General features: G+C 36.7%; 1 protein-coding gene across 1 annotated transcript; it reads right to left on the bottom strand.

Moving 5' to 3' along the window:
* Positions 1 to 9346: 9346 nt before the first annotated feature.
* On the bottom strand, positions 9347 to 12306 carry LOC133709194 (heavy metal-associated isoprenylated plant protein 33-like). Its single transcript, XM_062134857.1, has 3 exons — positions 11666 to 12306; positions 11393 to 11468; positions 9347 to 11272 (listed from the first exon to the last, which is right to left on the bottom strand). Exons 1-3 carry the CDS (start codon positions 11693 to 11695, stop codon positions 9768 to 9770), a joined length of 1611 nt encoding a protein of 536 aa, XP_061990841.1. The 5' UTR covers positions 11696 to 12306; the 3' UTR covers positions 9347 to 9767.
* Between the last annotated feature and the right edge of the window lie 4190 nt (positions 12307 to 16496).

The raw sequence follows: 16496 nt of genomic DNA, 5'->3' as shown, positions 1-16496 counted from the left end.
TTCAGAAGCTTATTAGTTTCAAGAAATGCATAATAGAAGCGAAAGAAGCCTTAGAACTTGGGAGGTAATTATTTCCCTCCATTCCATAAAACCCTTCTCATTCCCAGATTCCTGTATTTTCACTACTCACTGATTTTTTTTTTTTTTTTAAATGTCTGCAAATTATTCTTGTTGAACCAAATTATTAACTCAACCAAATCAGAGGCAGAAAAAGTATGTTCCTCTTTATACTGTTATTTAAAACTGATGCACTGAAGTAAGTGGGTTTGTGTGTCTTGCTCTCTACTTTATATTATCCAATCTCTCACGTTGCAGTGTTGCACAGAGAGGAAAAACTCCAAAACTTATAATAAATATTGTTCTAGATTTTTGATGTTTTTGTCTGAGGTATACTTTGGCGACTATTTAAGTATTTATACACCATTCATGACCATATCTGCAATAAAAGCTTCAGCTTATCTCATACAAAGATAACACCTATCTACACAGAGACCAGATGTTGATCTTGAATCTTTTGCTTTGGATTATTTTATCTTGAACTGATCTTCTAAGTGAACATAAGATATGGTTTTACCTGTTTTTAATTTGAACTATAAAAAATAATTTAATTTAACATACATTTGTATGTTCATTCTCTAAGTATCGGGTTGTTTATAGTAAAGTCTCAAATATGTTCGAAATAACTGAAATACCTCTCGAGGTTTCAGTAATTCACTCTAAAACCTTGGTTTGCAGCAAAATCTGGGTTTGAAACTTCCAACCTCTTTGATTCTCTGTTAGCCTGATAAAGCTACAGCTACCCAACAAGACATGGTGCTTGAGGCACTGAAGCCACTCCTTTGGCTCGTCATATAATTCTAGCTTTCTATAGGTCCAAGGACAATCCATCATTATCAAGCTAGCTAGCATTATATACAGTACCCACTATGTCCATGATCACTGAGAAAATTACACATTTCACCCTCCAACATTTAGGCCCCCTACCCACCAAACACACATACTGACATACAAACACAGCCATCAACGTACTTAATTTTGTGGAGTATACTAGTTTTTAACCTCATCTCCCATTCTCGTTGTTTTTGCCAGCTTCTACTTGGATTTGAGTTAGCTGAAAGCTTTAATCTTTCTTTCTTTTTGGTCAAGACCCTTTGATAGCTATAGCTAAAGCTTGCAGTGTCCATTTTCCTTTTCGGGGGCCTCCTCCTCCCTTCCCAAACTCTCAACAGTGTCCAAGTGCAATTATTACCAAAAGCAAAATCTGTGAACTTTAGGAGACAGCAGCAAGGAGTAGAGTCGAAGAGTTTGACTTGAAGAGGCACAAAAGCACAGGGAAGAGATGATCAACAAACTCAAACATGACCCCATTGCCTTGTAGCTGTTGTCAAATATCGTGAGCGCCCCCATTAAAGTGTATCTGCGAGACTGCGACGATAACCGAATGAGATTTAACCGTGTCTGTTTTGAGACAATTTATTGAACACATTGTTTATATATTTAGCATAAGATTAATATTTAAATTTTTGCCCGATCTCTAACGTACCAACCATGAGTCATGCTTCAAATATTATGAGTGTTTATTGTTTAACGTCATATATGCTATAACAATAGCTGAATGAGATTTAACTTTTGTAGCCGCACGTATCGTAAAGAAACATATTCATTTTTTCTCCGCATTTAACAAAACATATTCATTTTGTTTTAATGAAAGAGAGTTTTCTTTATGAAAACGAAAGAGAACTTTGAAAAGAAAGAAATGGGCCGGGGTAAAGAAACAGAGATTGAAGTAATAAAATAGTGCTAAATTTTAGATTCCAATCTTGTTGATGAGAGTTTGTTGGGGTGATCTTTATCAAAGTAATGATGATGATCATACATAATATAGATACATAGTATCTCTCGAAATCCAAAGGGCACGTGAAAAACCACGGAGTTATGAAAAAAGTCACCAATTAATTGAACATCTTACACAATCATCGCCTTTTGTGAGGCTTTGATCTCAATCAATCCAAGACAACTCATTCTGTTAAATTCCCCACTGGGTTTCTAGCCTACTAGGATAATCAATTAATTTTGTAATAAATAAATTAACTAACACACCTTATACATTCCTAAATAATATATAATTATGTTTAACAATATCTAATTTAATCTGTAACACTACATACTCGATGTCTGTTCTTAAAATGCATCTGAAATGATTTGATTTAATTATATATATTTTTCATGTTGATATTGTGATTGTGTTTCAAAAGTATGATAGTAAACTACAAATCATTCAGCTCTAAAATAAACATAATTTTTATAATAAACACGAGATAAGCACTGAAAAGTTCAGAAGATCGAAGAGCAAATCACCCTAGAGGGGTTTAAAATCTTTTAACTAATGGAGTGAAGGTATACACATTCCATTCACTCTCAAACTGTCAAACATGCATATTCAATTATTCCAATAGTTGAAAAAACAAAGTGCTAGACAAAAACGTTGCAGTAGTTGCATAGGTTCTAGCACCATATGTATAATATCTATATCCGCCCATCCACTTTCAAGTCTTTAGCCTGCCATTTTCAAACATGCAGCAAAATAGGGACAATAAGCACCCACTCCAACCAAGGCATTATAGAACAAAACAAACAAGACGTCCTGTAAAAATGTCAAAGTCTTGAAAAAGCCCTTCCTTCGATCATGACGACATGACCATAACAAAGAGTTAGAAAGTGGTCTGGTGGTTTCTCCATTTGACTCCACTTGAAAATACACTAGTAACTAACTGTGACTTACTACTGTATAATATATTCAATGAGGTCATTCAGTTTATATTACCCTATTTACATTTAAGCTTTGGAGGGTTATCACTAAATCACTAATCATGTTAGATGGTTTAGGACTTGAGGGTTTTCTGATTGGAAGTTTTTCCTACCTACTGCCATCAGATCTTTCGAGGTCGTATCAGATCTTTCGGGGTCGTATTGATTAGCTATATTTTGACAAAGTAGATAATCATCTTTGTTACGTCAATATTAGTTTATTTTTATGACTAAAATAGTGAATTAACTTAGATATTTTAACAATTCTAGGGTTAGAAGAAGTCAAGAGCCGAAAATTATGGTGTTTCAATCATAATATCAATGTACGATTTTGTGATCTATCCGGCTTTTGAAATAAAAGTAAGACCATGATAAATTCTATAAAAATAAAATTCAACTCTCGAGTGAATTAAATTTTGATATTCATTATTAATTTATTTTGAAATGCTTTAAGTTTCTCGAGTAAACCATTGTGTAACATCATTCCAACAAGTCGTGGAATGGAATAATCCAAATCCACTCCTCCACTTATTTTCGTTCATTTTGGACATAATAATTTCGTTATTGATTGGATTTTTATAACTTCAATTATCGTCTGACATAGTAACAAAATGAATCCATAATATCATTCTGTCACAACCTTAAAAGACGCTCGAAAGTTTTCAAACTATTGCAGACATTAAGGTGATGTATTTCTGTTTTGGCCAAACAGGATGGGATCGCATCAAATTATAGTAAAATTCGAAACACCTTGTTTGAAGAGAATTCAACTTCAAAGTTATGGTGGTATATGAAAGCAACTGTGGACGATCCATCGTATCCTCGCCACACAATTCGATCACACATCACGTTAAAGATTTTTGATATCAAATCAGTTCATAGTGAAACGTGATGGAACATCATCATATGGAGCCATCTCATCTGATTATACAAATATGGTACTATTTCCATATGAAAAGAACTGTGAACTAACTCAACTTTCTAGTTAGGACTTCCTAGCAAACTAATTTCATTCCCACCCAAAATATTGCCATATGCTACCTAGATAGTGACTTCAACTCTATCCTTTGAACTATTTTACTTACATGATCAGTAATTACTTTTAATGATTTTATATCATAAATACTACCTTAATTTTTGTTAAACTAAATGGAACAGTTGCATAGATCGTTTTCAATATATATGCATTCGATCAACCACAAGGAGCCCGCGTAGAAACAAGTAAGCAATCATGGCCACTAGATTTCACTGAGCATGTAATGTTCCTGAATATCTAACTGTTAAGTTTGGTTAATAAAAAAAATAGATCTAATGGTTGAAAAATCTTGAATATCATATGCTACGCAACAGAATAAAATTCTAATTTTGATATCTAATTGAAATAGATAAAATGTTAATGATACATTTTTTTTTTTTGAGATGAATGGTGTCAAACTTTATTAAAAAGAAGTAGCTAGTGATTACAAAGTTCATGAGTAATAACCTCATGAAGAAAAGAAGGAACGGAAGAATAAAAGAGAGCTTGGCCCCTAGCAGATGCATGGGCAGCCATTAGATGAGCTGCCTTACTTGCATCTCTTCTTGTATGCACTATCCGAACATTAGGCAGTGCTTCCAACAACACTCCTAGGTCTTCATATATACGCCCTAGTCTAGACAAGTTAACTCCAGAACTAGATAGCTGCTGTTTAATAACCAAAGAATCTGTCTCCACAATTGCAGGCTGCAAGGACTGCTCAATTGTGTTAATGATACATATTTAACTGCATGGTGTTATTATTATTTTTTTTTTTTAAATAAGGGCTGGTGCGATTGCCCTTAAGTATTGATTAATGAAACTGTCAAATACAAGGAGGAGACATAGAGCCTAAACCTCTGATTACAATAAGCATCCAGAGAACATCCCGAAATAATATCAGAAGTCTCTACATAATACATGTATTCTAACAAACACCAATTAGTAAATAGTGCTCTACTGGCTACCCTACTTCATAGTGTTATTTGAGTGGCATGAACGCAGAAATTGGAGAGGGGATGTAAAATTAATGGAACTCCAAACTCATGAGAACCTTTGGAAGTGGATTTTGTGGCACACCCACCAAGCCAACTAACCTACAAGGAAGACTAGCTAAAGAATCGCAACTATTTTTCCAGAGACAAATTGCCTTCTATGAGTATCTTACTGACTAAACCATGTTTGTTTTATGTGTCATTTGAGAAAAAGAAAATTATCGAGTCAAACAATGAACTTTCAAGACTTTTCTAATCCTCATGACAGAGAGAGATTATATATGCTTCACTCCTAAGTAAGGCATTTGCATAGAATAATTTCCATTCTTAAAATAACAAAAAAGAAGAAATATTAGCCTTGTTAATCATATTAGTGAAACTTTATTCAAAAAATAAAAATAAAAATCATATTTCACTAATATGATTTTTATTTTTATTTTTTGAATAAATTGATTGCATATTAAATCATTGCTTCTTTTGACTTTACCATTCTTTCTCTACTTGACTAAATATTGGACCTTTCTAGCTTTATCTCCTTCTTCATTTTCATTTTTATTTTTTACTTTTACTTCATATAAGTTTCAATTTTTGAATAAGATCTTCTCAAGTTAATGGTTGATTCTTTTGCTATTCTTTTGGGATAAATATGGAATGGTACTTCCTTCCATAATTATCAACTTAAGCAGAAGAAAAATATACATTATGTAGTAGAAGGCAACATGTTCATTGTGCAGTGGAACTATTCAGTTGTTTCACCTAATTAGTAACTAAGAGCATCTCCAACAATTTTTCTACACTCGATAGTTTTCCTATAATTTAATTTAACGCTTTTCTCTTTTCTCTTTTCTCTTTCTTCAAATTATAGGCATCCGCATCATGAATTATTTAATAACATTTTCACATTTAAAAAATAATACTATATTTAATTCTAGATAATAATATAGAGAATTTTATAGCTAGGGAATCGAAGATATTGGAATTATGATAGAAAAAGTCTCTATCTTTTGAGTCACTATAATATAGATTTATTAGGGAATCTGTTGGAGATGTCCTAACAAAAAAAAATAACTCAAATTTAAAAATAATTGTTTCCATCACTGTATTCAAAATTGAAAATTAATTGACCATAATTTCCTTAGCCAATTATTATCCAAGTGATCACACTAATGATAGATAAACTAGAATATTAATTTGTTAAAACCAAACATGTCGGCTAACAAACTAGCATGATTCATTAAACCAAAAATTAATTTTTCATTAATGTTATTCTCATTTACTTTTGTGGGATGAGATTGATGATATCTATGTTTGAAAGTCAGTGTCCATAAATAATTAGCAGAAGTAAAGAATATGAGCATATATGCTGTCAAAAAGAACCAAATTGCTTCCCTAATGCTCAAGTTAATTTGTCACACTTTTCAGTCAGCCTTGATGGTCAAGCAATTCATGATATTCATTAATTTCATCCAACTTACATGAATATAGAAGAATTAGACCCGGCCGGGCACCTGAAATTACGGCTAAAATGAAGAAGAAAATTAACAAACAAAACAGAAAAGATTCGACTTGTCTTCTTCATCATGATTAGCACTTCCTCAATTGTTAGCCTTTTTTTTGTGTCTTACATACTTCGAGGGGTTTGATAATTTTTAAAAACAAACATATAACAAAACTAGTAAACTCAATTGTCAAGAAATAATTTATTTTCTTCCGTATTATCATATTGTGTGTTAAAATTACTACGGATGCAAGGTCTGCTCACCAACACATTAACAACAAAAACACACTGAAAATAAACAGTCGGTACGTACCCATGATAAGGCTATAACCATGACACACCAGTATCAGTATGCACTCAAACTAAGAACCCAATCTTCGTTAGAAGACTTTATGAAAACAAACTCCAAAACCCTAGGTCAATGAAGTGGAAATTTACTTGAACTAATCAACAACCAAAAACCAAAATCGAAACCCTAACAAATCTAGAAAAATAAAGTAATTTTGCATGCACGAGCTGCATTCCACCTGCAGTAATCCAATGTCAACCTCCAAATAACAAGTACATTAAAGATAACCCGCACCATTACAGAAGAAAAAGTCGCACTTCCATAAGCCAAAAACCCTGAAAAGCAAAGCTTTGAAGATAGAGCAGGGAAAGGAAAGGAGAAGAAACTCACTGCGCCTGTTTGCATGATCTCTACCCGCATTGAGGCTTCATTAACGGAAGCAATTCTCTCCTCTTTTTTTTTTTTTTTGGTGGTACCGGTAGGCTAGGGTTTCGTATGATATCGATTAATTCTTCTACTACGATTTTGATTTACATTTTTCTTTTTTTCTTTTATAGATTCTATTATTGCAAACTCTAGCTAGTTGTGGGATGGATGGGATAAAGCTCATAGCAGTTTTGACCAAACGACTCGTACCAATTATCATGACAAATGCAAGACATGCATCCAGTGTCCTTTTGAACCTACCAAGACTACGTGATCCTTCTTTCACAAATGCCTCCAAGAAAACATCAAACACGTTATGAACACCTTGCCACCTTCACCATGAACCTCACTTTCTCACAAGCAGCAAAGCTTTGTGAACACGGTCCAGATTTCACAGAAAAGGAAGAAGAAGCCAAACACATAAAACCACGATTATGGTGCAGCAAAACTCACGAGTAAAACTGTAAAACAGTGTATGCGTTTTTGTTAGGTTTGTTACTTTGTTTAGCATGCATGCACCACCGCTGCTCCCTGCTGTTCCTGCCGCGCCCGCATTGGAACAGAGCCCCCCCCCCCCCCCATACCTCGTCCCATGTGATAAATACCTCACCTCATCCACCCGTCAAAGTTGTAGTCATCCTCTCGCCACGTGGCGCCACGCATGAATGACCACTGGCGAGCCTTGATTTTCTGATTAGGTTTTGAACCGAACCGGGGACAATCGGCCCGAGCAAATATTGGATCTGGAGCTCTACTACTACTCGGCGGTATTAAATGGCTTTCTGGCTACGGTCACACCCGTGCAACCGTTAAGAGACTTAAGAGCTTGTGATCCTCGCCTTGCAACAGCTCACTTAAATAAACACTCGACAGTCAAAAGACATGGAGTTAAAAACCCCTGGCCCAAAGTATAAATTAAATATCGTTACGTTTTTGTTATATTGTTAGATTGTTGATCAAGTAAGTTACGATAATCTTATGATTTGGGTAACGTTGCATTTGAAAATATTGTTATAATTAATTAACGGTTTAAATATGTAACGTGCCGGACAGTGTAACAAGTCAGATGGACTTGATCTAAAATCAATCGATGTGGGTGTATCAAGATAAAGACTGAAGAATATTTCTAAAAATTTAATGTCAGGTTCAAGGACAAGGAATTATTTGGAATCGATGGATCATTAGTTGTCTTTTTGACGACATAATAAATAAGAAGTCAATAACATAACACACTCAGTAGATTAACCAATTAAATTTTAAATCTCTAACATTAGTCTGGTTCCTATTAATCGACAGTTTAATTAACACGACACATTTCTAATTAATTCTAAAATTAGAAAAAAAAAATCAATACTTATGAATTGTATCGTGTCGTAATCTTCGATGAGCTGAGAGCCGATTCTTAGTCTCACAATATAATATATCAGACGTGCTAATCTTGTACTTGCTAAAACTAGCTAATTAAATTTAAAGAGTCCTCATCTATAATTAGTTTACCAAAGTAACCAAACCAGTGAATTATAGTAATCCAAAGCTGATCCCTTTGGCCACAATCCACTGCTCCTCACTAATGAAATTGTACAATATGGTGGGGGGAGTGAAACAGAGAAGTACTTTTGTGAAGGTACAATGGCTTCCCATCAATCACTGTCTGATTAGACAGTGGATGGAGCTTGATCATCTCTATTATGTATCATCATCATGATCATCATGTGAAAAATCCAACACATCATGTTCTGGGTCCCTCCCCTCCCCTTCATCTTCCTCTTAACCACTGTGTTTTTTTGGTTTTTTCATTAACAATGGATGCTCTTTCTTTCTGTTTGATAAGACTAGAGTCAGTGAGACTGTCCCTCCCTCACTGCTTCAGAAGCTGAATTGGTGTCAACGCCGTTGGATTTTCATCAAAGAAAAAGTTGTTAGCTTGTCTCTGTCAAACACCCTTCTCCTCTTTGTTTCTTCCTCCATCCTCTCACTCACATGCCCAGAATTTACAGAGAAAAGCTTTGGCCTTTACTCTGTAAAACTCACCTCTTCTATGTAAAACTTGTATGGAGAACACCCTTTATTGGGTTTGGTTAAAAAGAATTATGCTTCTGTTTTTTTTTTTTTTTCACCAAACACACTGAAAGGATGAGTGGGGTCAAATTTCCACTAGCCCTACTCATTGTGTTTGGAGGGGGCTTTAGACCCACCACCAGAACATCCATGATGCCTATCACATCGAGCAAGAGAGGCGACTTTGTAATGTAATGAGCAAAATGCACATGAGGCTTTCTGGTATAAGAAATAACAGAGATGAGAGACTGAAGATGGGAGAAAATGGGCAGAGAGAGAGAGAGAGTTGGGGTTGTTTTGCTTCTCCCATGTTCTCTTTTTCATATATTATTGTTGTCTGCAACTTATAAACACATATAAACATCTCATAAAGAAGAGAATGCTCGCAAACACTATTTCTTCCTCACTTACATCCCCCATCATTCTCCCCTAGAAGCTTTAATTATATTATCTATAGATACTCCCCTATTGATAATTAATCCTAATATAACTTAGGATAAAAGGTAAAATGAAAGATGAAAATTAAAACTAAAGGAAAAAAAAACATTTCCATGTATAATATGGCATCATCAGATTTCTAGTCCTTAGAACCCATGAACTGAAGCACCACCACAAACTCAGCAGCTAACCCAATTCCTCAGAAGATCAAGCACTAACTTCCCGTCGATTGCTCTGGCTTCACATCACATTGCAGCTTGAAGTGTTCTCATCACTGAAGAAATGGGTGTAGGGGTCACCACCAGGTGGAGGAGGAGGGTATGGGTAATGCTGGGGCGGCATGTAGTTGGTCGATGGAGGAATCCTATTATACATCATAGGCTGGAACGACCTGTCCCCGGCGCCCATAGCTCTCTGCTGGTTCATCATTGCAGCCATTAACTGTGGGTTCTGGTATGGGTTACCAGGCATGGCCTCAGGCCCAGCTCCTTGGAAGTAGCCACCGGGGCCACCGCCGCCTCTCATGGCGGCAGCCGGTAGACCTTGAACAGCCGGCATTTGGCCCATCTGACCCATTGGCATTGGACCCATTGGACCCATTGCCATGTTCATCTGGCTCATCCCAGGCATCTGCTGCCCCACATTACCTCCAGGCATGCCTTGAGGTCTCCCACCCATGTTCTGGTGGTGGCTCATCATAGCATGAAGTTGAGCCTCACTCATTCCACCACCACCCTTTTTAGCTCCATTGCCATTAGCACCACCACCTTGGCCTCCGTTACCATTCTTGTTCTGTGCCCCACCACCACCATTTGGGGGAAACCCACCACTGTTCTTGCCTCCATTTTTGCCGCCACCCCCAGCTTGATTTTGACCATGATCTCCACCACCGCCACCGCCACCGCCTTTCTTTCCACCGCCACCAACCATATTCCCCTGAGACGTCGCACCCCCTCCTCCGCCGCCGCCACCACCTTTCTTTCCACCATTACCACCACCGCCGCCGCCGCCGCCACCATTCTGTTGTCCACCACCAGCCTTCTGAACATTCATCATCTGTGGGTGGTTCATTCCATTCATCATCATAGGAGGCAGCCCCTGACCACCACCACCCATTGCCGCCGACATCATCTTATTCAGAGGCAGGCGAGGATCATCCAGCTCGTGCTCGTCATCAAAATCCTCCTCGTCATCAAAATCCTCCTCGTCATCATACTCACCATCAGTCATGTCATCTTCGTCCATGTCCGCGAATTTGACAGCCTTCTGGTTCTGGCTAGGTGGGTTCGGCCCCTTAATACCAGGAGGCATTTGCATCCCTTTCAATTGGGGCAGCTTCAGATCTTGCAACCCCTTCATTTGCTGAAGCTGCTGCAGCTGCTGCTGGAGTTGCTGCTGCATTTGCTGTTGCTGTTGAATTTGTTGCTGTTGCTGTTGCTGAGGGTTTGGGCCTTGTTGTCCTCCACCCTTAGGCTGATTGTTGTTGCCTCCTCCTCCGCCTCCACCGCCGCCCTTCTGGTTGTTCTGGCCTTTGTTATTCCCACCTTTGCCATTGTCAAGTTGCATGTTCTTCAACTGATTGGCCATGTTGTTCTGGTTCTGATTGTTGTTGTTGGCCTTCGGAGCGCCCCAGAGCTCTGCACGTTTCCCTGATTTCGCGAGCTTCTTGATCAGAACGGAGGGGTCAACATTGCCGGAAACGATCACCTTCCCCTGCTCGGAATCTATGTCGGTTGTACAAACCCCTGGACAAAAAAGATGCACAATTTAATGACTGATTTCCATTGAGGACAACCATGAAACAGATAAAAATCTTGGGGCAAATCAGTAAAACTGAAAATGGGGTATAAGGAAATGAAGCATACCATCAATTTTCTGCAAGATTTTCTTCACCTTGTGCTTGCATCCATCACAGTGAATGTTAACTTTGAGAGCACATTTCTGCATGCACAAACAGTCCAAAAGAACAAAAGTAGAGTAAACAAGAAAAGAGAGGAAAAGAAAAAGAGCAAAGTTTGTTGTTGTGCTCTGTTTAATAATTTGGTTTATGCAAGGAAATAAATATAACACGAAAAAGATAAAATGGTTTTGAGTTCAAATGAAGCAAAGAACAACCAGAGAGGTGAGTGAAAGAGTACCTGGATCTTCAAGAACTCTTCTTTACTCATGGCTACTAAAACTCAAATGCAACAAACACAAGACTACAATAAATGGAAATAGAAATAAGGGCAGGTCGGTGATAGATCTAAGAGAAACAGTAGCTGCAGAAACAGAGGGAAATGGTTGAGAGGGAATTACAGAAAGGCTGTAGTTGGTGGTGTCTCTGTTTCTTTCTTTTTGGGACCTATCTAAGCAACAACAACACAGAGGGCAAGAAATGCGAAATGGGTCTGCGTCTCTGAGCAGAGAAGGATTTAGACCAAATAGCAAAGGTTCAGTCTTTGAAGAAAGAGAGAGAGAAAGAGAAAGAGAAAGAGAAAGAGAGGGGGGACTCAGAAGCGGTGGGTGGACATTAAAGCTTCTATGGGTATCTCTGCTTCCTCTATTTCAGGGTAAGAGAGAGAAGAGGTAGATGTGAGTAGTAGACTGAAAGAGAGAGTGTGTTGTTTGTTGCCTCCAAGGCTTTCATTCACTCTATTCTCTCTAGGGGGGGGTTTATTTAATGGTATTTTTTACTAATAGCAAATAGCCATGTGGATCTGGCTTGGCTTGGATTTAGAATTAGCCATTACTGGAGCTTCGGCGGTGGCTTCAAGCTTCAAGCTTCAGCTTAAGGTCTGTTTGGCTTCAATGGCTGTTTGAGTGAAAATGGTGGAGAATGAGGAGTTTATATAGGCTCAGTTCACAGATTTGAGTTTTAATCTTTTTTGAAAAAGATAATTATTATCAGCAGATGTGAAACAACTCTGTCAGATTTGCTCTCCTCAAATTGGGTGTTGCAATAAATAATGGCATTTAATAATTTGGCCTTGTTTCATGTATGTTACACATACATATTTAATTTATTTTTTGTACTACCACTATATGTAGCTGTCTAGCTCAAATTACTATCATGACCCTCAGATAAAAAGTAAACTTGACCTGCATTTTTCATCTTTTAACCATCTAAAACTCCATAACTCCATGAGTAAATGAAATTTTAAAATGATCAAGGAATTCTTTGATAAAAAAAAAAACTTACAGTGTTTGTTTGTTTGCTCAAAACTTGGTCTTAAATCGTACCGCGGTTATTCCGTTCTATTCTACTGATCAGATATTAATTCGTTATTCTACTTATATTATATATTCTGTATACTTGAAACGTGCTATTATATACTAATTATTTGTTCATATGCATTTTTTAAGACACGTAATGTTAGCGAGTCCATAAAAGATGATGTGTTTGTCAAACATTCTACGTAAGAAAAGAAATATACGGCGTAATTAAAACTTTTCATTCGACTCACTTTTTTCTCTTATATATACTTGAAACGTGTTGCTATCTGTTGAACTGCCACTGTTTTGTTCATGTCTATGTACTATGACTTAAAATCCATAAGATCATTGTACTAGTCAAACATTCCAAGTAATAAAAAAATATATATGACATAATTAAAGCTTTTTATTCAATAACATTTTTATCTTATTATTCCTAAAATGTGTCACTAACTTGGCACTTATCAGTTATCACGTATTATCAATATACAAAAAGTTAAATAATTTGGAAAATATGGTACAAATCATAAATTCCATGTACCAAAAGGAAAACTCAAACTCACCCCTTCTTTTACCAAGTGATGTTAGCGAATCCATAAAAAAAAAAATTCATAACAGCCATATATTAATTACACGTTTAAAAAGAAAAATGTCGGATCGTGTTTTTTGTTTTTGTTTTTTTGATCGAGAGTGAGGTAGCAAGCCACCTTGGTTACTTTAGCGAGTTAATAACACACCCACACAGTCACTATTTGGACCGAGGTCCACGAGAGTATCCCATCAAAACCAGACTAATCTCCCGCCGCAGGCCCACGAATTCAAATGCCTCTCAAACACGTTGGCCACAAACTGGTGAGAGTTGAGATTCAAACTCTAAATATGGAGTTTCCATACTAGGCAGTTCGACCCACCTTACCACACTAGGTGGTTAAAATGTCGGATCGTTAGAATCTTTTATTTCATTTACTCTTTTTATGTCATTAATTTGTCAATTTTTTATCATGCATTTTTATAAAGACATATGGATGTTAATGAATATGAGAAAACATCGTACAAGTCTTAAATACCACGTAGTAATAAGAAATGCTATGATAAATTTGATGTGCTTACGAAAAACTTGGTGCAGTGAGATTCAATCGCTAATTATTCTTTCTCATTGTGGTTGAGACTTTTTGAATTTTTTGTCTTTTTAATTTTGTTTACATTTAATTTGTTGTTTCTGAGAGTTTTCTATATGTTTTATTAACTCTAATTTATATTCATCTCCAAATAAATTCTCGTTGCACTGTCAAAATTCAACAAAACATATGCTCTTACACCGTTTTTGATGAACTAAATTCTATACAAATCTAACTCATTCATAAGAAAGAGCAGGCAAAGTTGCATTCTTCAAAAAATTTGCTTTCCATTTGATGAAAGAGAGAGGGATGGAAGTTTTGCAACCATCACTAGTTTTCCAACAACTCTCAACCTCACATTGCGAGTTCCAATATACTACTTGAGCTCTCATTATTTTCTCACTCCAATCTTGCACACTATTAAAGGCACTGACTTTGCTTCTATGTATAAGCAATTAGAAGTAAGAAGATAATTTAATGAATACTTTACTTGAGACTAGGAAACTCTCCAATACAAACCCAATACTTTGCTTGAGAATAAGAAACTTCCCAATACAAATCCAATTATGCTTGAGAAAATAATTCAAGCATATTAAATAGTAAAAATTCTACATTTGGTCATTTCTATCTGCCTTTTAATTATACTTGAGATGGACATGTTAAAAATGGAATGTATCATTCAATTATTAGTTTTTAGATGCAACCGCACATGTACCACATGAAGGAATAAACAAAACGATCATATTGTGCATAAGAATGAAAGTAAAAGACAACTCAAGTGATTAGTGCATTAGTTAATTAAGTATGAACATTAAAATCAAGGGATATAGTCAATTGACATTGAGTCTAGTAGTGAGACGTTTCTCTCCAACATTGAGCAGGTAAAGCTCATAACGTTAATAACTAAAGTGTCACTTACTTGATTAAGCTTACAAACCAAAACCTATGCTCTCCCTCTAAGACTAAACATAATAGCACTCCACTCACCTAGGCATATGTTCGATCAATAATAGTCCAATGCGTAAGCTTGTAGCAAAACAACAACCTACCTAACCATCCATAGTCGGATAGTCTCTCTTGACTCTCGGTTTAAGGGCATTAGCCACAATAGAGGGAGACTAATCACTCCAACGATGTTCCTGTTCAATAACACACGACAAATCTTAAAATTTTATTACATGGACGTAAAATTTAAAAGATCATAAATTTCAAAATTTGAAAATATTATACTTGATGTAATAAAAAGTTATCGTATTTTTAAGTGAAAATATATGCATTAATACTAGTACGTATTACATACATATTATTTCCATTTTCGTATGTTGTTAACTATAGGGGTAAACATGAGAAATAAAACCAAGATCACTTTTGTATTTTTTTTTTTTTGAAAAAAGACCAATGGAGTCTTCAAATTTTGATTAATGAAACTCCAGAATACAAGGGGGGAGACATAAAACCTAAACCTCATATTACAATCGTGAGAATATACCGTAATAATAACAGGCGTTGTCTCCACTAAATTTATGTATTCTAACAAGCACCAATTAACAAAGAATGTTTTACATGCTACTTTATTTACTTTAAAAAAGCGTTGACATAACGGAAGATAACTTTATCACGAAGAAGCATCATTACAAATAGCACAGCTTTCCTACTATGTTGCAGCACGGAAACAAATCCGGTGACACTTCGTTTCATCTTACCATTAGAAGGTTGCGTCTATTTGATCAAATAAATGAATCACCTCCTCGCTAGGCTAGATAAGGCACACTAATTGTGCATACCGGGACAAAACCCACGTCACCCAACCAAATAATGGCAGGGACTTAAACAAGATCACTTTTGCATAGTCAAGGAATATGTGAACGTTTGGTTTTTACATTCAAGTACAAGATCATTACTGTAGGTGGGTGTTTGAATTGGATAATTAGCATGGGGTGTTCAAACACATTTCAAGCAATTTTTTGGTATTGACAATGTTTATGCTAAAGGGGAAGTATTGAAATGACATGAGATATATACATCAATACATGTCTAGACTCCACAAGTTTGATCCCTTTGTGTGTCATGCATTAAATTTTGATTTTTTGTATATCCTCAGCAACAACGATCACTCAAATTTTCGGACCAAAGTTGTCATTCTTACCATATAGTACAGAAATGTTTCCTTATTGGTAGTAATATTGTGTTTGCTCTATGTAGGAGGCAAGTTCCTTGCTTGGTCAACGGCGGCGGCATCATTCCAGTTGAATTCTGTCATGCCTAGCGACGTTTTTGACGTCGGGCTCGTCTTCTTGCCGTGCTCCTACAGATCGGGCTTCTGTTTCGTTGTTGTGGATCTTATTTCCATCGAGTTGGTTGGTGTGTGTCGCCGGAAGGAGACGTGGTGCAAGTGGTGGTCGCGCTGACATGTACTGTTTTAGTTTCGCCGCTGGTGCTGAGTTCTCGCAGTCGGAGCAACGGGTAGCGGTTTTGATCGCAGCAATAGTCTAGTGCGTCAGATTGGTTGGAGTGTGGCGATGCTCGTCATGTCCTGGCAGCACGTCCGACTGCTAGAGCATGGAAGTAGATGGTGATCCATGGTGGTGACAAGGAGGTAGGGAGCGTTGGGCTAGGCTTGCGGGCTTGTTTCAACTCAACCCTAGTCTCCTTTGTT

The sequence above is a fragment of the Rosa rugosa genome, chromosome 5, assembly GCF_958449725.1.
Source record: "Rosa rugosa chromosome 5, drRosRugo1.1, whole genome shotgun sequence".
Classification (NCBI taxonomy): domain Eukaryota; kingdom Viridiplantae; phylum Streptophyta; class Magnoliopsida; order Rosales; family Rosaceae; genus Rosa; species Rosa rugosa.
This window is presented reverse-complemented; position numbering and strand designations above follow the sequence as displayed.